Source organism: Nerophis ophidion, linkage group LG08 (assembly GCF_033978795.1).
Source record: "Nerophis ophidion isolate RoL-2023_Sa linkage group LG08, RoL_Noph_v1.0, whole genome shotgun sequence".
NCBI lineage: Eukaryota > Metazoa > Chordata > Actinopteri > Syngnathiformes > Syngnathidae > Nerophis > Nerophis ophidion.
Genome location: NC_084618.1, coordinates 36,602,835 through 36,629,781, shown reverse-complemented (window position 1 = coordinate 36,629,781; position 26,947 = coordinate 36,602,835). Strand labels below are relative to the sequence as shown.

At 38.6% G+C, this 26,947-nt stretch overlaps 1 protein-coding gene across 2 annotated transcripts in view; it reads left to right on the top strand.

Moving 5' to 3' along the window:
• The window catches only part of pard6gb (par-6 family cell polarity regulator gamma b), a 72,887-nt gene extending 48,510 nt beyond the window's left edge, over nt 1-24,377 (top strand). Inside the window, exon 3 of one of the 2 annotated variants that reach the window (XM_061908460.1) lies at nt 22,925-24,377. In XM_061908460.1, the coding sequence (XP_061764444.1) occupies nt 22,925-23,973 (1,049 nt within the window). In that variant the 3' untranslated portion in view covers nt 23,974-24,377. Of the gene's footprint in view, nt 1-22,921 lie in introns of both variants that reach the window. The other variant, XM_061908459.1, reaches the window with a different exon arrangement.
• Nucleotides 24,378-26,947: the final 2,570 nt, after the last annotated feature.

Genomic DNA, 26,947 nt, shown 5'->3' with positions numbered 1-26,947 from the left:
GAGATAGGTTGATTGGCAACACTAAATTGGCCCTAGTGTGTGAATGTTTTCTGTCTATCTGTGTTGGCCCTGCGATGAGGTGGCGACTTGTCCAGGGTGTACCCCGCCCTCCGCCCGAATGCAGCTGAAATAGGCTCCTGCACCCCCCACAACCCCAAAAGGGACAAGCAGTATAAAATGGATGGATGGATATTTTGATGAAAAACTATAATACAACTTTTTTAAAAAAGGTTTAAAAAGCTACTTTTGTCCGCTGATATGACATATATGCACAATGAGCCTAATAACCTAAAATATTTTTAATATGTCTAAGTTTTTATTTATAATCAGTTCTGGAAAATTATGAATATATTCAGAAACTGAATAAATAACATTCACATATCATTTTAGAACCGCCACTAATGGATGGTTTGCAAAGCTGAGATGTAGGCTTAATTTTATGACGTGTAGCGAAGCCTGTCTGCTCTCAGAAATGCCGCAAATAAATCAGGAACATGATGGGTATTCTTCACGTTCGGTGGTCATAATCTTTAGATACATATAGCTGTAAAATCTTCATTTAAAAAAATCACTTTTGTTTGGTAAGGCATCTTTTATCCGTCCTTTTCATTTTAATTCTTAGCTTTTCAGGAGAACAGTACGAGTTTTAGTCTAACTCTTTGCAGATGAACGGTATTGTATGACTTGTGCAAAGATTCCCACACATGAGTCCAAGACGTCATGGCTACACTCCATGCATTATTATAAATGTCACGGCCAGGTGTCTAAATACTTGTGTCCTTTCGAACATGAAGGAACAACATATGACAGATTTCTTTGAACTCTTCGATGATAATATTTCCTCTGGCTCTGCACGAATCAGAAGTTGCAGTGTGGTAATATGTTTTTGTTATTAGAATAATAACTCCCCCCATCATGTGCTAAATGTCTCCAGATGCTGCCTCTTATAGCGCCGCACTGCTCTTTTCCCCCAGCCTGCATGATGTAAAGTGCAGGTCCGAGGTCACCACGGTGCGATTTAAAACTGCCAGTCGTGATCCATCTTGAGGAATAGTACTTACTAGCATGACATCATAGCGTGGCAACGAGTTTGCAACAACAATGGAGGACATGCAATCTCATTGACACGTGGTTGAGAAAAAGGTAGTTTAGATTTGATGTGTCAACCAAACAAAGAAAAGGAAACAGTGTGTTTGGTTCTGCCCTTTCTGGTACCAGACTACACTGCACCGGTTGGTTTACTAAAAAGCAGGCACAATGTTGGATGGTGCAAGTATTTTGGTAAACATTATCTGTATCTATTCACCTGTGTTGAAGGAAATGACTCATTTGTTTAATGTCAAACTGTTTGCCTTATCTCTTTGCATGTACCGCTGCATTCCTGGTGTGTGTGTATTTGTGTGTGTGAGGTCATAATCCCATTTGTCTGCTTGTTGTCCGTCAACCGCAGCCTGTAAAAGATTAGAAAGTGACCCCAGGGCGACTTAAAAGAGAACAAACATCTCTAGTATGACTCGAGTTATAGCTGGCTATATTTAGCAGATATTGAGACATCTAAAGATGTCAGCGGGTACACTGAATCGGGCGTCATGCGTTTCCCGTTCATCCACCCTTGCAGAAACCGCTCGCTGTGTATGTTTAATTTCCCTATCTCTCGCCATGGCAACTCAAGTGACACAACGTTTCTACAGTACAAGAGTAAACCTTCTTCAGATAAATGTCTTCCCACTTCTAAAGCAGAGCAGCGACTTTGTTCTAAAGGAAAAAAAAGCAGTAAAAAGCCTCAAAACCATATTGTGTTTTTTGTTGATTAAAAAAAGAAACATAGCCGCCTGCCATTAATTAGTTCCTCAACTGAAATAGTGTTCTGTTAAAAGATGCCCAGTGTGCTATTAGCCATGATTGTTAGAATAGCCAATATCTGACAAGTGAGCATAGAAAGTACCGTATTTAGAGTACCGTATTTTTCGGAGTATAAGTCGCTCCGGAGTATAAGAAGGAAAAAAACATATATATAAGTCGCACTGGAGTATAAGTTGCATTTTTGGGGGAAAATTTATTTGATAAAACCCTGCACCAAGAATAGACATTAGAAAGGGAATTTAAAATACGTAAAGAATTGTGAACAACAGGCTGAATAAGTGTACGTTATATGACGCATAAATAACCAACTGAGAACGTGCTTGGTATGTTGACGTAACATACTATGGTAAGAGTCATTCAAATAACTATAAGTTTACCAAACAATCTGTCACTCCTAATCGCTGAATCCGATGAAATCTTATACGTCTAGTCTCTTACGTGAATGAGCTAAATAATATTATTTGATATTTTTTGTAATGTGTTAATAATTTCACACGTAAGTCGCTCCTGAGTATAAGTCGCACCCCTGGCCAAATTATCAAAAAATAAACTGTGACTTATAGTCCGAAAAATACGGTAGTTTGTGTACAGCAAGGGTATCAAACTTACGGCCCACAGGCCCGCAAACAGGTTCAATCCGGCCCACGGCCCGCAAGATGAGTTTGCTAAGTATTTAAATAAGCATAAATGTGTTTAATGAAAGAAACTGCTGTTCTAAATTTCTTCACTGAGTGTTGCAATGACAACTCAAGTATAACCCTTGTCACACATGACACTGTTTAATGATGATATGTCAGCTACCTTTAAACGCCCTCTGAATTGGCTGCTGCTGCCCTGGGAAAAAGAAGAATTCGGCGCAGGTGCAAGCAATCAGCTGTTCTTGTTGTGGCTGGCAGCAGATGGCTATAGCGATGCTAAATACTTTCTTGTGAATGATCCACTCAACGGATAAAATAAAACGGTAAGATACAAAGACTAACATCAATGACCATTATCTTTGTAGTTAGAGTTCCGTGCAGAGCTCGCAAATGGTTGACAGCATTATGCGCACCCTGAACTTCATTGTAAAAATTTGTGTTTCTGCATTTGTTGTTTGTATTTTATTTTATGCTAAAGTCTACAATGTTCACATTGGTTAAGTTTGTAGTTAAGTCGCCTTGATTTCAGCTATGATGCCATTTTCATAAAAATAGTTGTGTTTATATTGTAATATAAGTATGTGAATGATGATAAATTAATGTGTTGTACCAGCGGATGTCACCAATGTGGCAGTTTGAGGAAACACGATTGCATTTCGTAACACATTTTTAATGGTTAACTGCCAACATGAGAAATGCTGAACAGGAAGTGATTAAAATGTAATGCCGTTGTAAGTAAACTGAGACTAATTTTATGTTAAATCTGTTCTTCATGGTGTTTTTAAAACTGCACCAATTTTTTTTTACAGAATTTTAAACTAATTTAAAGGGTTTTGCCAAGAGGATCATTTGTTAAAATGTACATTTTCAGATTGTGCTTGTTTTATTTTTGGCCAAAGTAAAACATAGAAAACACTGTGAAATTGTCCCTATTTTTAAGATATTATGCTGTGGTTTTAGCAATACAGCCCACGTGGGAATAGATGTTCCTCCATGCGGCCCCTGAGCTAAAATGAGTTTGACACCCCTGGTGTACAGCTTGTATTGCAGTATAGATTTACGGTCAACATTAGTGTGAGCATCATTGACATCTGGCAGTGACTTAATCCTCTTGGGCACACCTGTCAAACTCATAGTTTGTAGGTAAAAGTGCCTCGCCTCATCATTTTTGTGGCCTGAGAAAGGTTTTCTGGTGTACTTTTTCAATTTTGACCGAAAAATGTGCTCTGTGCAATTGCATATTTTGTGCACTTGAGCATTATTTGATCATGCAAAAATATGTTCTGAGCAGTTTTGGGGGGTATCAAAAATAAATATTGTGCTGTAGAGTGCACCAGTAAAATTTTAGAAGCAATAAATATGTTTACATATATTAGCCGCACAGGACTATCAACTATACTGGTAGGAAATATTGTTGTTAATGTTTATTTACGTACCTTAATTGTTTTCAAACTGTGTATGGAACACGGCAGTAAAACGGCTGATTAAACAAATCAAAAGTCATTTTCATAGACCCACTTGCTGCGAAAGTTAGCTCTCCAATCAGCTAAACTGACTCAATAACTCCACGGTATGCTGATATGTAAGATACATATCAGCATATTGGTTAATTTTAACAGCACTAGCTTGATTACATTACAACAGCTCGTACAATATGCATGAAAACACTCTCTTACAGAAATCACACAAGGGACGCTTTAGTATTTGAATGAATTGATTTAGTTATAATGTAAAACTTACAAATGTTGCTTGGACTGATGAACTTTTGAGCAGAAATGCTATGTACAAATACTTCTGGTTCAATCAACAAAACAGGAATTACATTGTCAACCTGCAGCACCAGCAGTAAGCAAATTTGTCCAAAAGATGGCGCTATAGGACAAACAATAACACACCTTTTCAGTGTCCCTGTCGGTGTAATATGAAAACTATTTGTTGAATACAAAACATTATGGCCGTTAGTGACAAAAAAACCCGAAATATTCACACCGTTTTATAAGCCGCACGGTTCAAAGCGGTCAAAGTAGCAGCTTATATTCTGGAAATTAGGGTATTTGGTTAAATGCTTGTTTTCTTGATTTCAAAGCAAGTTATACGTCAATCCTTAAAGTATCCATATAATAATCAAAAACAGTTGCCAATGCAAATTGTATAAATTAGCCATTAGACATTTACATTTATAAAGATCCACTGCTACAGACTGCCCCCTGAAGGGAACTATTATTGTGACATGGCACTCAATTAAAATTCATTTGACACCGCTTCCTTTTGGCATGGAATTGAGCAGAACTGCACAGGTTTTTACTGGAATCCTTTTTTACTGTTCCATGATTCACGAGTGGACAAAAGACACATTTTCCTTCCTTTCATTTTCACTACCTTATAGCCGAAGTAAATTAGGCAAGGCATGTTTATTTATAGAGCACAAGTCGTACACAAGGCAACTCAAAGTGCTGTACAGAAAATTAAAAGAAGGCAAAATTAAAAATACAATAATCATACAATGAATCATAATTTTAATTAAAAACATCAAATAAAATCACAACAGATATTATAATCAAAATTTAAATCAAAGTGTTTAGATAAAATACTTTGTTGTCATGCACTATTAAATAAGAGTATTTTCAGCCAGGATTTGAACATTACCAACGCTGAGGCCTGTCTCACATCTTTAGGAATACTTTTCCAGATTTTAAGAGCATTAAACTGAAACACAGCCTCACCATGTTTAGTCCTGACTCTCGGCACCAGCAGGAGACTACTCCTTGAAGTACTTATAGCCTGAGATGGTTTGTATGTCTTTAACATGTCAGAGATACTCTTTGGCACAAGACCATGTTAATACTTAAAATACTCAAGCAAATCTGTTTTAAAGTCTATTCTCTGAGCAACGGGAAGTGACCACAGCACTGGACTAATATGGTCATATTTCCTGGTTCACGTCAGGACTCGAGCAGCAGTGTTTTGGATGCACTTCAGCCAGGATCAAGCTAACGCATTGTGGAAAATTAGAGCCTTGCTTTTATGTTTCACCATCGTTTTTCAGGGACACTTGCTTCATTGCAATTGAAAATTGCAACATTACCTTGAGGCAGTTTTACTGAGTGCTGCTTGAGTGATTGTTTTTTTTTTTGTCAAATGTTTTAGCCGTTGTTTAGTTTGCAACCAAATGTGACATCACCAAAATATGGCAACTTTGATTTTATGTGAATTGATCCCTGGTAGTAATACGGTAGGAGCTAGGGCTGGGCAATATGGCCTTTTATTAATATTTTGATATTTTTCTGCCATGTCACGTTACACGATATATCTCGATATTTTGCCTTAACCTTGAATTAACACTTGATGCATATAATCATAGTAGTATGATGATTCTATGTGTCTACATTAAAACATTCTTGTTCATACTACAATCACAACTAAGTCAATTTACCAAAACTGTATTTATTAAAAAGTTATTAAGCAGTGGCACAAAAATTATTGTAATTTCCAAAACAGAAAGTGCAAGATTGTCAGAGACATTTTAAAACCAGCTATTAGTGCACTTTTGTGCATGATGTCACTAAGATGACTTATCAAAACAACACTAAATTAAGGTACACTTTTTGTACACTACAATTGTTTAAAATAAATAAAGTGCACTTTAAAATATTTCAATAATCGTCAGATAAAAACTAACTGCACAATAGGAAATCAAATAGTATTTGTCCTTCGCTATGTGGTAGGTTACCGCGGAAGTTATCTCCTTCTGTGGTTGACTATCTGTTTTCATCCGGTGTTGGTGTGGAAATGGTTACTTTAGTATTTTGTTGGTGTGGCACCGGTGTTGACATCCAGAGTTTCAAGCACTCTTTATCTCTAGCGGGTGACTTTGCAAATGATGCTACAAATTAGCAGTAGGTGGTACTTTTTGGAGCAATGCTTTTGCCGCATACACATACTTGACATATTACGGTGGTCAGTTTGACATATTCGCACTTGAAGCCAAACAACCGCCAGACGATGGACTCCCTGTGTTTTTTTGGGGGGAACTAATTCTTCCTTCATTTGTTACCAGATTCTCACCTCCTTTCTCTCGTATTAACACTTGCACCACGCCGCTAGCATCACAGCTAATGTTACGCATTCCACTACCTCTCTGCTTGGCGAAGGTATGACGTTGCACGCGCGACAGTATGTGTTGTATGTAAGAAGGTGCGCTTGTATTATGTCTCTGTGAGAAGAAGAGACAAGTAAGAGTGAGAAGAGCCTGTGGTCTAATGCCTGCAGCCAAAATTCATTCATTTTCTATATCGCACAGAGAAAAAAACCCGCGATATATTGAGTATATTTGATATATCGCCCAGCCCTAGAAGGAGCCCTATAAAAGTATCGAATTCTGCACCCATCCCTAAACTGTATGCTGACTACACAAAGTATATCCAAGTAAAAAGGCCTGCAGTGTGTGTATTGCTGGGATTGTTTGCATATTCGGTCCCTTGATGCTCAACTTTTCTTAGCTTTCAAGTCCAAAGTCTTCCTAAATGTTCCACTGTGGATTTTTTTTATAACCCCACATTGGTAGTGAGTGGCGAGTGTAACGCTGCAGGCTGCTACCTGCAGACCAGATGGTGGTACAGTCTTTGTGCATGCAGCTAAGACGGACAACATGTGTGGAAGAGGACTGTTTGATAATATAATTATTCCTGTTGAAGGATGCAAGGGATGCTTTGATGTTTCAACTTTAACGCTCCCTTCTTGCAATCCCCTTCCCTTTTTTAAACGCCGTCCTCCTGTCCTTAACCTTGTGATTAGGCCATCATGTCGGCGCATATTAATTACACAGAGGGCGACACCTGCAGAGAAACATACACTCCCTCCCCAGCCCTGTGTGCAGATTGAGGCAGTCCCGGTTTAAATCATCCCAGATGTGGTCAGATCCTTGTGTGCCTGCCGCCGGAATATTTGCAGGGAGTTGAGGAGGTGCGGCAGGGGTGCGGCACCAAGTGAGGGCGAGGAAGGGGCTTTTATCAGCAAGAAAACCTGTTTTACCTCATTCTCCCACTGAGATTCTTCTACCTGATTAACTAGATTTTCTTAAACTGTTTAACATATTTTCTTCCTTATCGACAAAAGCACAGTGACCACGTGTACTTTTGAAGACGTTTTGATCCCTTTAGAACTCATCTTATCTTTTTTAAACATGTCAGAACGGTGTAAGCCTGAGGTACAGAATTAAACACATAGTACATTTAAGTACTGTGACTCCAGCTAAATGATTGTTGTTGACAAGTCCGCCTAGCGACACTCCTGCTGCTAAAAAACACTCTTAAATAACAAAGTGCTAATTTGTCAATCAAGAGAACTTCAATCCATTCACTTTGCATCAGTTTCTAGACTCTTAAGACCCTGTCTACACTATGTCGTTCAACCCCTTAAACAAATAATTATTTAGCCTAAGCACCATTTCAGCCACACTAAACCAGTGTTTAAAGTTCCCCTCCTCGGACAAATTTTTACACGGGTGAGTGTGCCGTGTATTTCCTGACTCTCCGGCACTTAGCTTTGTATGGACTCATTGATCGTTTACAAACTGAGTTCGAAGAGGAAGTGACGCCAGAAAGACCGCGCCCCACACAGAAAGTGATGTCAGAAAGAGCGCGCCATAGCTAGCTTCACAATAAAGCGGTTTCGTAACTCTGAGCTAACCACTGGAAATATGAAGTCGAGTCATGCAGACATGCCGTGTTTCTCATTCTTCTACATGTACAGACGCTTGTGGAAATCACACATGAATACCTTAAGAGCACGTGATTGCAGCTATTTGGGATACAACACTTCTCAGACGGCAAGAGAACTTTCGAATGTCAGCTGTGATTCTACTTAGCGAAAAACTTTGTCCATTTGTTAAAGGAGAGAAAACGAGAATGCGAGCTCCCATGTATGTGATTAAAAAAGATGGTGTGTGCTTTGTAATACCATGCATTTGGACTGGCAAAGCAGACTATATCAGTTATTGTCCGCCATGTATGTCGCGGACTCTACGTCTAGGTCCAGATTATATAAAGTCGCCAAAAATTAATGGACAATGAAGGTGAAGGCAAAAGAGTGAAGAGTGTCCTGACCAGATGTCTAGATCCCTAGTTTGATTGATGTAAAATTTTCTTTATCACATTGTTTACGTGTCTAGTAAAGATTTTATCAATTTTTGTTGGCTCATGTGTGATTCAATACAATAGGGCCCCACAGCACACTTGAGTCCAGTTACCACAACACTGGATATTGTTCCAGATTTAAGAACTTGCACACAAAGCAACACTGGAGATGACTTTGACGTGTGCATTTTCCGCGCATGCGTACTCTGTCGCGTTGTGCCGGTGGACTGAGGGGGGCGGGGGTCTTAAACTGTGGCATTGTTGTGTGTGTAGTATGTACACGGATAAGGTTAGGTGGGATTTACCCTGGATAACCGTATTCGACTTGTTGTCAGCGGAGTCTTAGACACAGGTCAGAGCAAAATAGGAATATTGGCCAGACAACATGGCACCCCCACGCCATGTACACCCTGTTTTTACTGAACAGGAATCTAGCTTTGAACAGACATCTTGTTCCAAATAATCCCAATTTTTTTTCCTTTTAATTCTTAACATTAAAAGGAATTTTTTTTTTTTTTTTTTTTTAATTCTTAACATAGGGCTTGACGTTGGAAGAGGGGTTAGTGCGTCTGCCTCACAATACAAAGGTCCTGCAGTCCTGGGTTCAAATCCAGGCTCTGGATCTTTCTGTGTGGAGTTTGCAGGTTCTCCCCGTGAATGCGTGGGTTCCCTCCGGGTACTCCGGCTTCCTCCCACTTCCAAAGACATGCACCTGGGGATAGGTTGATTGGCAACACTAAATTGGCCCTAGTGTGTGAATGTGAATGTGAATGTTGTCTATCTGTGTTGGCCCTGCGATGAGGTGGCGACTTGTCCAGGGTGTACCCCGCCTTCCGCCCGATTGTAGCTGAGATAGGCGCCAGCGCCCCCCGCGACCCCGAAAGGGAATAAGCGGTAGAAAATGGATGGATGGATTCTTAACATGTACTTTGACTTCCTGTTTGAAATGACTTCCAAATTCTGTTTAGACAACATACTCTTACTTGCTCCTCCTGCTGGTGTTTAACTACATGTTACATAAGACTTCAACCTACACTGGCAATAGGGAGGCGAGCACTTCAAGGTACTCAAAGCGCATTAACACTACTTCCACATTTACCCATTCACACACACATTCACACACTGATGGAGGGAGCTGCCATGCAAGGCGCTAACTAGCACCCATCAGGAGCAAGGGTGAAGTGTCTTGCTCAGGACACAACGGACGTGACGAGGTTGGTATTAGGTGGGGATTGAACCAGGCACCCTCTGGTTGCGCACGGCCACTCTATCACTGCGCCGCGCCGTCCCCAAAAGAATGGATGGATGAATAAATTCAGAATGTTTATCATGATTCTTCTTCTTTGTACTTTGTAAGCACTTTTAAGTTTGAAGAGTTTCTTGAAGTGGATCATATTAGTACATTGTTTGATTGCTTTGCGTAGTCCATTCCATAATTTAATTCCATATACTGAAGGTCTTGAGTGTTGTACGTGCATACAAATGTGTTAAATTACATTTTTCTCCAAGATTATATTTCTCCTCTTTTGTTGAAATGAATTGTTGTATATTCTTGGGTAGTAGGTTATAGTTTGCTTTGTGTATAATTTTAGCTGTTTGCAAACTCACTATGTCGCGGAATTTTAGTATCTTTGATTCAATAAATAAAGGGTTTGTATGTTCTCTATAACCAACATTATGTATTATTCTAACTGATCTTTTTTGTAACACTGTTAGTGAATGAGGTGTACTTTTGTAGTTATTTCCCCATATTTCTACACAATCACTCAGATATGGTAACACTAGTGAGCAGTAGTAGAGAATATGAAGGGATTTTTGGTCTAGAACATATTTAGCTTTATTCATTATTGACGTGTTTCTTGCTACTTTATGTTGTATATTTTTTATAATAAGTTTCCAGTTCAATTTATCATCAATCATTATACCTAGAAATTTGGTTTAATTTACTCTTTCAATTTCTATTCCGTCTATTTGAATTTGTTTGACTTTCTCTTCTACTGTTACCAAATAGCATTATTTTAGTTTTACTGAGATTCAACAATAGTCTGTTTTTGTCAAACCATTTTTCAATTTGTTCTGTTATTTGTATTATCTTCTGTGTGTTCTCTCCAGAACAAAACGCTGTTGTAAAGTAATTGATTATGGCGGCTCACTACAGCAAAATGTCAGCCACCACACTTTAGGAATCAGGTTTTTTTTTTTATATGGGAAAACAAAGTAAAGTACAGAAGACACAAAAAGTCAGACACTTTATAACTCAAATCTCAAATATTTTTGAATATGATGCCACAAGCTTGGCACACTTATTTTTGGGCAGTTTTACTCATTCCTCTTTGGCCATTCCTCCTTGCATCACCTCAAGCTCCATCAGGTTTAATGGGAAGCATTGGTTTTCATCCAGGATTGTTCGCACGCTTTTTAATATGTTGGTGGGTGTGAAATTGTTCACAATGAATTAATGCTGATTCAGCATTTTGTTTCTTACTGCTGTTATAACATCGGTTCTGTTGCTGCTGTCTTGTGCAATATACTTGTTGATAAATGACTCAAATACCAAAACACATGGTGAAAGCGAGCGTTGTTTCTCATTAACTCCAACTCATTTTAAAAGTTCACAAATTAACTGTTTTAAAGTTGAATTTGTAGTAAACTGCACTACATCGCATGTGTGTTCTGACCTCGGTCCGACCTCGGGCCCAGGTACATTCCTCACGTTTCATAGTCAAGTGTGTGATAATTCCACAACATATGACATTCCTCTCGTGTTTAGTCTTCAGGGACACACCTGTCAATAACCGCAGTCAACCTTCTCATATTGGCAGTGACGCAGTTTGGTTTGTATGGATTATACATTCTTTTGTTTCGTTGTTTTTTTTTTCTTCATGAAAACCACCTACGTTTATCAGACCAGTCCAAATTTCCATCCAAGTCCTCCCTCAAAGAATCTAAAAAATGTTGCCTTTTTGCTCTGTCTGGCCGTCTTTTTCCATGTTAACGCTCGCTGGATGTGCCTTGGCAGCCGTCCTGCTCTAAACACACAGATTGCCTTCCCGGGCCGTCTCCGATGTGGACGAGGGGAGATGTCCAAAACCTCCCCCTTTTTTTTTTATTTGAAGCTAGGTGGGTACTTGCTTAGTGGGCCTTTTATAGCGATGGAATACAGTTTCAGGGAGAGAAACCAAAGAATCTTTGCCATTTGGCTCCTTTTTCCGTGCTTTAGACAGCAAAAGCAGCAGTTTGTCATTTCACCCTGCGAGGAAAGGGCAGCACAAAAGACTTCTGAATTCGAATTAAGGATTTACTCAATTCAACACTGAAGGGGGAACAAATTTAGCTTTGCAGGGACGATTCTCCGCATTACATAACAGTTGCTAAAACTTTTGTTCACTTCCTGTTCTCATTTTATTCACAATGTAGCCAGAATTGGTAGAGCGGCCGTGCCAGCAACTTGAGGGTTGCAGGTTCGATTCCCGCTTCCGCCATCCTAGTCACTGCCGTTGTGTCCTTGGGCAAGACACTTTACCCACCTGCTCCCAGTGCCACCCACACTGGTTTAAATGTAACTTAGATATTGGGTTTCACTATGTAGAAGCGCTTTGAGTCACTAGAGAAAAGCGCTATATAAATATAATTCACAATTCACGTTTCGTTTGTGTCACATTGTGTGTTCACCCAGGTGTGTGTGTGTGTGTGTGTGTGTGTGTGTGTGTGTGTGTGTGTGTGTGTGTGTGTGTGTGTGTGTGTGTGTGTGTGTGTGTGTGTGTGTGTGTGTGTGTGTGTAAGGGGGGGTGTTCAGGAATGAATCCCACAGCAGCCAGTGACCTCATGCTTGCACTATTCGCTAGTGTGCCTCCTTATCCCCCACTTTTTTCTCCAGCGATTATGGGCTCTTCTGTCACCAAGCCCTTTGTCACGCCATCATGTGGGGGGCGGGCAGTGTCAGACGGGTTGTTAAGGTGCAGGAATGCGACTTGCAATGAATTAATAGGCTGAAGTGTGAGCGTACAGTATGGACGTATAAATCTGCTGTAAAAGATGGGATGTAGCATAAAGTATGAGTTGTGCACCAAAATAATACAATTTTGCTTTTATAACGGGCTTAAGTGTTCGAACATTTCTCACCAATGCTGTAGTTTGGGTGAAAATAGTGGGGATTTGCTGTGGCTGTAGGCAAACTCCTGATATTTTTTTTTAATGAATGGTCAGCATTTAGCATCTTGACACACTGCAAAACCAAACTGACAAGATGTAAGATAAAGTTAAAGTACCAATGATTGTCACACACACACTCGGTGTGGTGAAATTTGTCCTCTGCATTTTACCCATCCCCTTGATCATCCCCTGGGAAGTGAGGGAAGCAGTGGGCAGCAGCGGTGCCGTGCCCGGGAATCATTTATGGGGATTTAACCCCCAATTCCAACCCTTGATGCTGAGTGCCAAGCCGGGAGGCAATGAGTCCCATTTTTATAGTCTTTGGTATGACTCGACCGGGGTTTGAACTCACAACCTACCGATGTCAGGGCGGACACTCTAACCACTAAATCTGTTTAAAAAGACCAGATTTAGGGAAAAAAAAAAAAAAACTAATTATTTTTTTCCTTGATAGGACATCCTAAATTAAGATGTGTATACCTAAAAATTAGCAGGACTTTTAAGACAGAAATAAGTATTTTATGGTAAAAACAAGTATTATTCAACTTGTAATTCTTAAATGAATCATCTTTGGGATGTTGCAGAATCTTTAAACAAGATGTTCTATGTGGGGATAAAACAAAATATCTAATTTTAATAGTTTTTTTTCAATTTTAACATTTTTTAACTAGAACGGACAAAATATAGTTATTCATGGTAAGATTAGTATGTAAAGAGATTTGACTAAAATTGCAGTATCGTAACTGAATAACTCTTAAAACTAAGGACATTTCTAGAAGTATTTTTTAAATCTTTGCAAGGGGCAAATAATTCGCAGTGCATGGACATAGACCTAATAATGTTTGTTTTCAATATAATTGGTAGCCCTCTACCAAAGCCAATTATTGCTCACAATGTTATTTAAGGCATATTTTGGGTGAAAATTAGGGAATAACTGATTTTGTAGTTTACTTAACAAGGAACTAGGGTTGCACGATTTTGAGAAAATCTAAATGTGATTTTTCTCTCAAATTGCAATTGGGATTAGATTTTTATATTTTGTACATATAAATGCATAACACTGCAAAAATAACAAGTAACATGTTATTTTTAGACTGTCAATTAATGTATTATTGTCTCAAGGTGCAACACATTAGAGCAATATGCAATAATTATTTTTTTTAAATATCTGGCTTTATGCAGACAGTTTTTGTCTACATCATGATCTTAAAATGAATAAATAGGCATTTGCAACTATACAGTGTTTATAATGTAGTGTAATCTTTATGTAGATTAATAATAAAGCCTTTAAAAGAATATAAACGTATTTCTCATTATTGTATAATTGTTTGAAATTGTACTGTAATTGGAGGTAAATTCCTTTTTCAGATATCCTAAATAAACAAACATAATAGAGTGAAGAACTTTTTTTGACCTACTCATAATACATTTTAGGTGGGATGGTACAAACCAGATATCTCATCACCGACGACGTCACAATAGCATCACGTGACACCTCTGAAGGCTGCTAAAGCAAAGTAGTCTAAACTTTCCTGACAAATAAATGTTACTATTTAGGATTTTATAAAGGAACTTCGTTTATATAGAAATGAACTCATTTCTGTAAGCAAAAATATAACTTGAATAAATATTAAACATCTTGAATGCAGTTTTTTCCAGGTGGAAAAAACTACGTCGGTTTGTCTTTTTTTGGTTGCCATCACGTGATCACGGCATTCGAACTCGTTCATCCGTGTTGAAGGGCTTGTATTGACCATCCAGTTTGAAGCTGAAATATTTTCACATTTGGCTTTGTAATCATATTTTTCCTCTTAATTTTTTTTACTGTGCGGAACTTTTCAGTAGCGAGGCTCTCTGTGCAAAGAAGTGAAGTGATGGTCAGTAAGCAACTTCAAGATGGTCTGTAAAACATAATCCATGCAACATTTTGACCAAAGAACAACCATTACGTGTTATGTTGACCACAAAGAAAGGTTTTCAATTTAGAAAAAAAAATTATATGACCCCATTTAATACGCCTTTTAATTCAGTGCGCCTTTTGTATGAAAATACACCTTAATGGACCCGCTCATGGGCAGTGCGCCTTATAATCCGGTGCGCCCTATGGTCCAAAAAATACGGTGCTATCATGACAGACTTTATGAGACAACTCCTTTGGGACAAATGATGATCCAGAACATTATATTTTTTAACCTGAATATGAAGACTATAAACTAAGAATTTTGTAAGTTGAGTGCTGAGAAGATCCAGCTGTAATGAAACAATAAACATCATGTAGCACCATTGCTAAGTGCTAAACAATTAATACAAACTACGAACATAATAAAACAATCAATTACTGTACAATGTCCGCTCTCACTGGGATATCGACTGATAAAATGTTTATATCTTTCAGCACAAAACTTGTAATCACCGTTCAGATGATCATCATCATTCTCACTCCTCAGCTTGAAAAATATACAAATAATAAAAGTTCGTAATGAAAAATTGTTGTCTTCATAGGTGATGCAGAAGCTCACCGGTTCAATAAGTCAAGAGTTGCAGTAGTCACCTCTGTTACTAAAAGTAGTTCCTGTGCCTCAGCTCTGATTAAAACAATGTTGCTAATACTCAATATTCAGGTAACGGCATGTAAATGGAGTATTATTTTCGTTTTTTTAAATGATTTTTTTCGATGGATTCATAGACAGAATAGATGACTCCCATTAGCTACATTTCTTGCTAGAGTTTATTTGCAATTTAGAATAAACAAAAAAGAGAGATATACAGTATAAGTTGTCTCCAATAGGGATTGTAAACAATACAATAAATTCCCCCCCAAAACATGCAGTTCCGTGAGCCTAAAAATGTAATCCATTTTAAATGCAAACCATGTAATAGTATTCACTTGCTAGATTTTAAAATGGATTACATACCCTCATTTGTATTTTAACGTGTACACCTACGATTACGCATTACTTAACACATTTTCCCACACGGCACATTTTTTTTCTGCAGAGGGTGCGTGTATTGTTTCTCTACCTGGCATGCATATCACAGCAAGATTTGTTTTTTGTTTCATGTGATGCTGTTCCACTCCAGTCCTATAGGTGGCTGTAATGTACATTTTGAATGAGAATGTTTTGTAGTTTCTTTAATCCTACGAAGTAATGAACAACCATCTACACAAAACCTCTAACTTTTCGTGCTTGGCGGAGGTAAAAACATGCTCCCCTACTGATGAGATGCATGAAATACCCGAAATGACCCTTTAGTGATAGTTGCGCCCCTGCAATGTTACGTACTACACTATCGCTCATGTTTGTTTGGATTGTGCACACATCTGGTTCCCACTGAAAACGTGTGTTTTTGTTTTGGCTCAGGATGTTGGTGTCCGAGTGTGTGAAGGTCTGCCAGGAGCAAGTGTGCACCGGGGCGGCTCTAATGTTTGATCATAAAACCTTTTTTGTGTGTCTTTTATTGCGACGGCAGAGAAGGCGGGGGCTGGGGGGTATTTTGGTTAACGAGGCGGCCAGGTCCAGTAGAACGTAGCCAAGCTAGTAAGCTAAATAGAAAAGTGGCTCCCTGTGTTTCATCGTGTGGGCTTGCTGGCCTTATGCTAGTTAGCCTGTTGCTTCGGGGGCTTCAACCTGTTCATTTTAATCTACATTCCTGGGAGGCAGGCAGGGTAGTCACATGCTCTCTTGGAGGCGGTCGCTTCACCTCTGACCTTTCCCTGCTGGCCTTACATTGGGTTGCAGGGAAACTTATTTTGGGGGGGCGTTGGATTGTGTGTGTGTGTGTGTGTGTGTGTGTGTGTGTGTGTGTGTGTGTGTGTGTGTGTGTGTGTGTGTGTGTGTGTGTGTGTGTGTGTGTGTGTGTGTGTGTGTGTGTGTGTGTGTGTGTGTATAAGTTAAAGTACCAATGATTGTCTCACGCACACTAGGTGTGGTGAAATTTGTCCTCTGTTTTTGACCCTTCCCCTTGTTCACCACCTGGGAGGTGAGGGAAGCAGTGGGCAGCAGAGGTAGCCGCGCCCAGGAATCATTTTTGGTGATTTAACCCTCAGTTCCAACCCTTGATGCTGAGTGCCAAGCAAGGAGAGGTAATGGGTCCCATTTTTATAGTCTTTGGTATGACTCGACTGGGGTTTGAACTCACAACCTACCGATCTCAGGGCGGACACTGTAACCATATATGTGTATGTATGTATGTATATATATATATATATATATATATATATATATATATATATATATATATATATATATATATATATATATATATATATACAGTATATTCAGCTGCTCGAAAAATAAACCAGGTGTTGTGATGGCGTATCCACTTCCTCTGGCGGGTCGTGTCTTTTCCATGTCACACAAATGACATAGCTCGCCCAAAGATGACGTATAAGTCGCAATCGTGTCGCAATTCCGTTTACACTGCGGTCACATCTGAAACGATCAGATTCCAATGGAATTTGGACTATCTCCTTATGTGGCCTAAAAGTAACGTGAAAAGACGAGATTTGAAGCTCTTTGATAAAAAAATAAAAAATATTTGGTGTGCAGTAGGTATTGGTCGAATTAGAATATGTGTGTGATCGCATGCATTCCAAGTGTACCTGGGAGACTCAATAAAGTCTGAGAAACACTGGTTTAGTCAACATTCTACGCAGGCACATATAGCGATGGAGGGGGCCCCATGAAGGAAGAGTTAGTATCTTAATGGTGAGTCAGCATTTTGAACAGTAGGGAGCTGTAGGGAAAAGACGTGGAAAGCCAGCTGCCTCCACTTGCAGACTCTACCCCTCAAAGACGGATCATTCAGGTGCCCCAAAGCACTGAGAGAGGGCCGAGCATTCCTTACTTCCTGTGTCCACATTTCCTGTCCGTCTGAGAAAGAAAGATTAGATACCCGAGACCTTAGAAGTTACTGCTGGCTCATCTCAAACAAGTCTACGCATGTTGATCCACTATTAAGTCCACAAGGTGCATCACTTGTACTCCACACAGTCGCCCAGCTTTGTTTTAATCTGAATGCGGGCCCCAGCATGTTTAGACTGGCTGTCCTTGTCTTTGCGACTTGTCAATTCCACCATGAAGGTCTCCATTGTTTAAACGCTTCCAAATTTGGCTGGAAGGTTGTTTAGACTAAGACATTTTCCAACATCACTAACATGGAAGACAATTATTTGCTGCTTTTCCAGAGGTATTTAATTTATTGATTGTTTTGAGCAGAAAATCACTATATTCTAGTAGGTCGAAATGTAAACCAGAGGTCACCAACGCGGTGCCCGCGGGCAACAGGTAGCCCGTAAGGACCAGATGAGTAGCCCGCTGGCCTGTTCTAAAAATAGCTCAAATAGCAGCACTTACCAGTGAGCTGCCTCTATTTTTTTTAAATGTTATTTATTTACTAGCAAGCTGGTCTCGCTTTGCTCGACATTTTTAATTCTAAGTGAGACAAAACTCAAATAGAATCTGAAAATCCAAGAAAATATTTTAAAGACTTGGTCTTCACTTGTTTAAATAAATTCATTTATTTTTGTACTTTGCTTCTTATAACTTTCAGAAAGACAATTTTAGAGAAAAAATACAACCTTAAAAATTATTTTTGGATTTTTAAACACATATACCTTTTAAATTCCTTCATCTTATTTCCTAAAAATTTAAATCCATGTTCAAGTAATTTTATTTTTTTATTGTAAAGAATAATGAATACATTTTAATTTAATTCTTCATTTTAGCTTCTGTTTTTTCGACGAAGAATATTTATGAAATTAAAAAAAAAATTCTGACAAATGTAGAAAATCTGTAGAATCAAATTAAAATCTTATTTCAAAGTCTTTTGAATTTCTTTTAAAAAAAATTGTTCTGGAAAATCTAGAAGAAATATTGATTTGTCTTTGTTAGAAATATAGCTTGGTCCAATTTGTTATAAATTATAACAAAGTGCAGATTGGATTTTGGACTATTTAAAACATGTCATCCAAATTCTAAAATGAATCTTAATCAGGAAAATGTACTAATGATGTTCCATAAATTCTTTTTAAAAAATTTTCAAAAAAAATTCAAATTTGCTAGTTTTTCTCTTCTTTTTTTCAGTCAAATTTTGAATTTTAAAGAGTCGAAATTGAAGATAAACTGTTTAAAAATTTAATTTTCATTTTTTTCGTTTTTTTTCCTCTTTTAAACCGTTCAGTTAAGTGTTTTTTTCATCATTTATCCTCTACAAAAAACCTTCCGTAAAAGGAAAAAAAAATGTACGACGGAATGACAGACAAAAATACCCATTTTTTTTATATGTATAGATTTGTTTATTAAAGGTAAATTGAGCAAATTGGCTATTTCTGGCAATTTATTTAAGTGTGTATCAAACTGGTAGCCCTTCGCATTAATCAGTACCCAAGAAGTAGCTCTTGGTTTCAAAAAGGTTGGTGACCCCTGATGTAAACAATCCTAAAACAAATCATTGGATTGAACTTTGAACTGTCCAATTACCATCAAATATATTAAATATTTTTGTATTTAAAGTGGAACTAATTATAATAAGGTAAACATTTAATTTGTAAGTTCAATACAGAAAATACTCAATAATGAAACGATTATATTTAATTATATTTAACATTTAAAATATTTGAAAAAATTGAAAGTGTTTTACACAATTTTTGTAAAACACTAAAAACTACAAATTGAAACGATCAAAATCTCATGGTATGATATTAGCATGATAGGCCATGGTATGATATTATTGTGGTATATGTCCCTATAAAGTTATATAAAAATGCCCAAGTGTGTAAAATGAAGTGGCAGGAATGTTTAGGATAAACACACTTACTGTAATTAAACACAAACATAATGCTAAAATGTCCTAATCACATTTGTTTATTTTTAAGTGCAAATAATTGTGCGTAAACATCCACTGTCTCTCTCAATTTTTACTTTCTGACCAGCAGTGTCCTCCTTAGGGGACATTTTTTAAATTCAATTATGAAAATGTATATAAAATATAAAGACAATATAACATACATGAATGCATATGCAATAGTGCAATATATTTATCTGTACACTAATCTATTTATATCTTTACCTTATTGCTCTTTTATCCTGCACTACAATGAGCTAATGCAACGAAATTTCGTTCTTATCTGTACTGTAAAGTTCAAATTTGAATGACAGTAAAAGGAAGTCTAAGTCTCTCTAAAATGCAGTTTCTCAGAAAAGCTAACTCACATTCGAACTTTTAACAATGTAAATACCTCACAAATTGACGTTAAGTTTTGCTGGCTTCATCTTTTCCGGGTGACGGTAACTTATCAAGTAGCTTCTCCGTGTAACAAGACTATCTTTCGGCACTGTGTGTCTTGACACAGTCTGTTTTGCCTTGGAACGCTCGAGACGAACGTGGCGCGCTTTGTTATACCTCCGCCACAGAGGTTACGTTTTTGCCAGGGTTCGTTTGTCTGTTTGTAAGCAACATAACTCTAAATGTTATGGACAGAATACATAAAAAAATATCTACCATAAAGTGGAACACACTTCACTTCCTGCTTCTTCTTTCTCTTCCCATTGCGGTGCTCACAAGTTGCGAAGAGGATTCAGGGAAAGGTAGTTTATTTTAAGACCCACCAATGCAAAAGTGCCAGGCAAAAACTACACTTACCAAGTTTTCATGTAAGACCGTCATGGCATTGTTGTGAAGATTTTGAAACGTCGATAGTATAATACTGTTTATTACTTGTACAATTAAAATTTTTTTGTATTTATCAATAATATAGTGTGTGAATGTTGTCTGTCTATCTGTGTTGGCCCTGCGATGAGGTGGCAACTTGTCCAGGGTGTACCCCGCCTTCCGCCCGATTGTAGCTGAGATAGGCGCCAGCGCCCCCCGCGACCCCAAAAGGGAATAAGCGGTAGAAAATGGATGGATGGATAATACATTATAATAGAAATTACATTTTATGTTCTGATGGCAGTCATATATATTTGTTTAAATTGTGTAAGTAGTGGGCCAATATAATTTTTTTAAGGGTGCTGGCCACCTGCCGCACTTTCCACCCCCTTACCTTAAGCCATGTTTCCCCCAAGTGGCCGGGCACAGTATGGTGGAATTGTAAATCTGGTGTTTCCATTGCGGGTTGAGTCATGTATGGCATCATAAAAGAGGAAGGCCACAAGTGCAAATGTTTTTGGTACTGCAACAAAAAGGTCTGGTAAAAGCTGGTACACTACAGCCAGAATGTTGATTGTAGAAATGTGTTGTACTTTTCAGTTTGAAAAGGGTTTAGTCATCCCAAAAGCAGCCTTCCTGGTGAAAGGAGGGTCACTTCATGTACAACGTGTACGGGAACATTCTGCACACTAAGCATTCAATGCACACACACATACACATATACACGCTGCCTCCCATCAGCAACACTGTGTGAGTATAATAGACTTGTCATTTGTCACCTATAGTTTGGATTCCTCTGAATGAAAATTTTCTTGTAAAGTGGAATGTATTTCTTTCAATTGAAAATTACCAGAGAGAACATCTGTGTGATTTATTTATTTATTTTATTTATTTATTTATTTTTCCTCCAGAGAAGGGAGATTTAGATTTAAATGTCCTTTCTTATACTATTTTTTAACAATTTGATACAGTAAATCCCCACAATAGTGTATTGAAAGTGTGTTAGCCATAATGCTGGAATTTAAAGTTTTGAAATAATTGCTTTTTAGTCAGTTTTTAAAGTTAAAGTCCCAACACGCACTAAGTGTGGTGAAATTATCCTCTGCATTTGACCCATCCCCATGATCAACCCCTGGGAGGTGAGGGGAGCAGTGAGCAGCAGCGGTGGTCGCGCTCAGGAATCATTTGGTGATTTAACCCACCAATTCCAACCTTTTGAAGCTGATTGCCAAGCAGGGAGGCAATGGGTGCCATTTTTATAGTCTTTGGTATGACTCGGCCGGGGTTTGAACTCACAACCTTCCATTCTCAGGGTGGACACTCCAACCACTAGGCTATGTGACTGTAGTTTTTACGCTAATAAGCTGTGTTTGTCCAACCTATCTCCGATAGTGTGTGTTTCTAAGACAGTGGTTCTCAAATGGGGTTACTTGAAGGTATGCCAAGGGGTACGTGAGATTTAAAAAAAATAGCAACAATTCAAAAATCTTTCATAAATATATTTATTGAATAACACTTCAACAAAATATGAATATAAGTCCATAAACTGTGAAAATAAATGCAACAATGCAATATTCAGTGCTGACAGCTAGATTTTTGTGGACATGTTCCATAAATATCGATGTTAAAGATTTCTTTTTTTGTGAAGAAATGTTTAGAATTAAGTTCATTAATCAGATGGATTTCTATTACAATCCCCAAAGAGGGCACTTTAAGTTGATGATTACTTTTATGTGTAGAAATCTTTATTTATAATTGAATCACTAGTTTATTTTTCAACAAGTTTTTAGTTATTTTTATATATATTTTTTCAAATAGTTCAAGAAAGACCACTACAAATGAGAAATAATTTGCACTGTTAAACAATTTAATAAATCAGAAACTGATGACATAGTGCTGTATTTTACTTCTTTATCTCTTTTTTTCAACCAAAAATGCTTTGCTCTGATTAGGGGGTACTTGAATTAAAAAAAATGTTCACAGGGGGTACATCACTGAAAAAAGGTTGAGAACCATTGCTCTAAGAAGCGCTATTGTGTACTTTGTCCACTTTTTACATACATCCTCTAACTTTGCGCTACCTAATGGATGTCCTATACAACATAAAATAATGTAATGTTAAGGAGAGGGACACAAATCTTAGCAACACTAGCAGAACTACAGTGCTAACATTACACTCACATCTTAACAGTGTCGTCATGCTAGGTTATGCTTCTTTCTGAACAAAAACAGAATAATCAAACTTACACCTATGTCTGACAGTTGAAACTTGGTAAATTTTTATTTTACAGTGTGTAGTGAAGCCTGTTTTTTGCTAGGCTTCAAGGCCAGCGTTTCGTAGCCTATTCCCCCAAAAGTGTGATAAAGAAGTGAGGCTGTTGATGTTAGAACATCATTACGATATCACTTTTGTATGATTTGAAAAATGTTTAAAGGTGTACATTGATTGTTCTGTTATGTTAACTGTCTGTTTCTTTGCAGAAGAGGTGGACTACGGAAGCTTTGACACCAACACCCTCACACGCAGAAAGAAGGCAGCTGTCACCCTGCGCAACAATGACATCAACCGCAAGAGGCCGCTCATCCGCATCAGCAGGCCACACGACTTCCGGCCCGTCTCCTCCATCATCGACGTGGACATCCTGCCGGAATCCCACCGCCGCGTTCGCCTCTACCGCCACGGCTCGGACAAACCGTTGGGCTTTTATATCCGCGACGGGACCAGCGTCCGCGTGACGTCCCACGGCTTAGAAAAAGTGCCGGGAATCTTCATATCCCGGCTAGTTCCTGGCGGCTTGGCAGAGAGCACCGGGCTGCTGGCGGTCAACGACGAGGTCCTGGAGGTGAACGGCATCGAGGTGAGCGGTAAGTCGTTGGATCAAGTCACCGACATGATGATCGCCAACAGCCACAACCTTATTGTGACCGTCAAGCCCGTCAACCAGCGCAACAACGTCATGCGCGGCAGCCGCATCTCCGGCAGCTCGGGACAGTCGTCGGACAGCAGCGGGTCCACCGGATACCCAACGTTGTCAGCACCCCCCGCGGGCATGGCACCATCCGGCGCTCACGGCTACCAAGACGACTTAGAGAGCGACGAGGAGACTGATATTGTCATAGAGAGCAGCCTGAAGCGTCCAACACGGAGGTCCAACGCTTCCTTGGCGTCCAGCGTGGCTCGCTTACAACAGCAGGCGCCCGCCACAGCCGCTTCGGGTCCAGCGGCGCCGCCGAGCCCCCCGTCACGTCCCCTTTCAGTGGTGTCCACTGCTTCCTATCATTCCCACACGAGCCTCAACGGGGGCTCCCTCCACCACCAACAGAGCACCCTAAGTTACCAGCTCCTCAGAGACCTCAACCTCCAGCACAGTCAGCCCAGCTCACAGATGTCTTATCACAGCAGCGACCCCGCCCTGCGCCGCAGCAACGTAAGTCTGCACAAAATCCTCACCTCCCTTCAAACGGACCAGCGAAACAGCCTGGCCCTGCCCAGGGGCGGGGTGGAGGAGGATGGCACGGTCATCACGCTATAATACTCCCATACTGGCACAAAGGAGTTGGACACGAGATCACGTGCATACAAATTTGGTCCCCCCCCCCCCCCCCCCCCCCCCCCCCCCCCGCCTTTGATAATAACAAGAAGAATGGAGGAGCATCTTTTGTACTGTATATACTTCCTGGACTTTTCAGTATATCTTGTCTTGCGTCCAATTATGTATGTATGTAATGATGCATCAGAACAAACAACTGTCTACTGTATGCTGTATTTTTTTAAGTGACCACTTTTTATCAAGACTTTTCTCATTCTTAATACTGGGACCAAACTGGGTAAATCTATATTTCTTATATCTGGATATAGCATATGGTTTTTAATTGTTTCTTTGTTTGTTGATGATCACGACCTTGTATCTGTTCCAATAAATTATTCTAAGTTCCACTAATTTACTTTTCTTTTCACTTCTCACTCTAAAAACTTTTGTAACGACACTTGAAGGCCTACTGAAACCCACTACTACCCACCACGCAGTCTGATAGTTTATATATTAATGATTAAATATTAACATTGCAACACATGCCATACTAAATTCTAATTTTAAATTTCCCGGAAGTTTCTTCTTGAAAACGTCGCATAATGATGATGTGTACGCTTGACGTCTCGGGCTGTTAGGAAAAATGAGCGCTGCACACACACACAGCTAATAGTTGTCTGCTTTAACCGCATAATTACACAGTATTTTGGACATCTGTGTTGCTGAATCCTTTGCAATTTGTTCAATTAATATTTAAAAAGTCAAAGTAGAAAGAAGGAGTTGGTAAGCTTTAGCCTTTAGCCACACAAACACACGGTGATTCCTTGTTTAAAATTCACAGAGGTGAAACTTTACTATGGATCACAGCGAACATGGATCCCGACCGAATGTCAACCAGAAGGTTTCGGTGAGAAAATTGTGGTAAAAAGTCGCTTCGTACCGGAGATCAGCTGAGCTTGTGCCGCCCATAAAGCTCCCGTCGACTTCCCTGAGACACTGCGCGTCAAGCCACCCGTGGACACACGCCTCCGACTATCAGTTACTGTTAAACTCACTAAAACACTAGCAACACAATAGAAAGATAAGGGATTTCCCAGAATTATCCTAGTAAATGTGTCTAAAAACATCTGAATCCGTCCCAATGCAATCACTTTTTTTTTTTTTAGTTTTTTTTCCTTTTTTTTTTTTCTAGTCCGTCGCTATCAATATCTTCAAACACGAATCTTTCATCCTCGCTCAAATTAATGGGGAAATTGTTGTTTTCTCGGTCCGAACAGCTGTTTTTGTTGGAGGCTCCCATTAAAAACAATGTGAATATGTCAGGAGCCATCAACATGTGACGTCATCATCTGCAACTTCCGGTTGAGGCAGGGCTTTTCTGTTAGCAAGCAAAAGTTGCGAACTTTATTGTGGATGTTGTCTACTAAATCCTTTCAGCAAAAATATGGCAATATCGCGAAATGATCAAGTATGACACATAGAATGGACCTGCTATCCCCGTTTAAATAAGAAAATCTCATTTCAGTAGGCCTTTAAATGCTGACAACCCGATGGTTCCTGGTTCGATCCCCAGCTTCTACCAACTTAGTCATGTCCGTTGTGTCCTTGAACACTTGTCAGCTGTCCTTGACAATTCTACCTTGCCCCTGATGGGTCGTGGTTAGGGCTTCATATTGGCAGCTCCCGCTATCAGTGTGTGAATGTGGAAATGGTGTCAATGCATTTTGAGTATCTTGAAAGGTAGAAAAGCGCTATACAAGTACTGTATAACCCTTACCATTTACCTCCCTGTAAATTAAATTTTTTCTCCAGTGTTTACACAGGATGCCGTGTTGTCAAAACTAATAATATATTAAAGTGTTGGCGGCATCATCAATCTGTGGATTACACATCTAGGCACTTTTTTTTTTTTTTTCGTAGCGAGCTAAAGTTTAGCTCTTAAGATCCTTCCAGATGCTTTGCCGGATGTAATTGTTTGTGTTTGTGTGCAAAAATCACATATACACTTCACCATTAAATGTATTATAATAAGTAAAGAAATACAGTATACATCAGAGGTCACCAACGTGGTTCCCGCGCGCACCAAGCAGCCCGTAAGGACCAGATGAGTAGCCCGCTGGCCTGTTCTAAAAATAGCTCAAATAGCAGCACTTACCAGTGAGCTGCCTCTATTTTTAAAATTGTATTTATTTACTAGCAAGCTGGTCTCGCGTTGCTCGACCTTTTTTAATTCTAAGATAGACAAAACTCAAATAGAATTTGAAAATCCAAGAAAATATTTTAAAGACTTGGTCTTTACTTGTTTAAATAAATTCATTTATTTTTTTTACTTTGCTTCTTATAACTTTCAGAAAGACAATTTTAGAGAAAAAATACAACCTTAAAAATGATTTTATGATTTTTAAACACATATACTGTACCTTTTTACCTTTGAAATTCCTTCGAAATTCCTTCCTCTTCTTTCCTGACAATTTAAATCAATGTTCAAGTATTTTTTTTTTTATTGTAAAGAATAATAAATACATTTTAATTCAATTCTTCATTTTAGCTTCTGTTTTTTGACAAAAAATATTTGTGAAATATTTCTTTGAACTTATGATTAAAATTCAAAAAAATTATTATGGCATATCTAGAAAATCTTTAGAATCAAATTTAAATCCTGTTTCAAAGTCTTTTGAATTTCTTTAAAAACTTATGTTCTGGAAAATCTAGAAGAAATAATGATTTGTCTTTGTTAGAAATATAGTTTGGTCCAATTTGTTATATATTCTAACAGAGTGCAGATTGGATTTTGACCTATTTAAAACATGTCATCAAAATTCAAAAATTAATCTTAATCAGGAAAAAATAATAATGATGTTCCGTAAATTCTTTTTTTATTTTTTTCATAAAAATTCGAATTAGCTAGTTGTTTTTCTTCTTTTTTTGGGGTGGATTTTGAATTTTAAAAAGTCGAAATTGGAGATAAACTATGTTT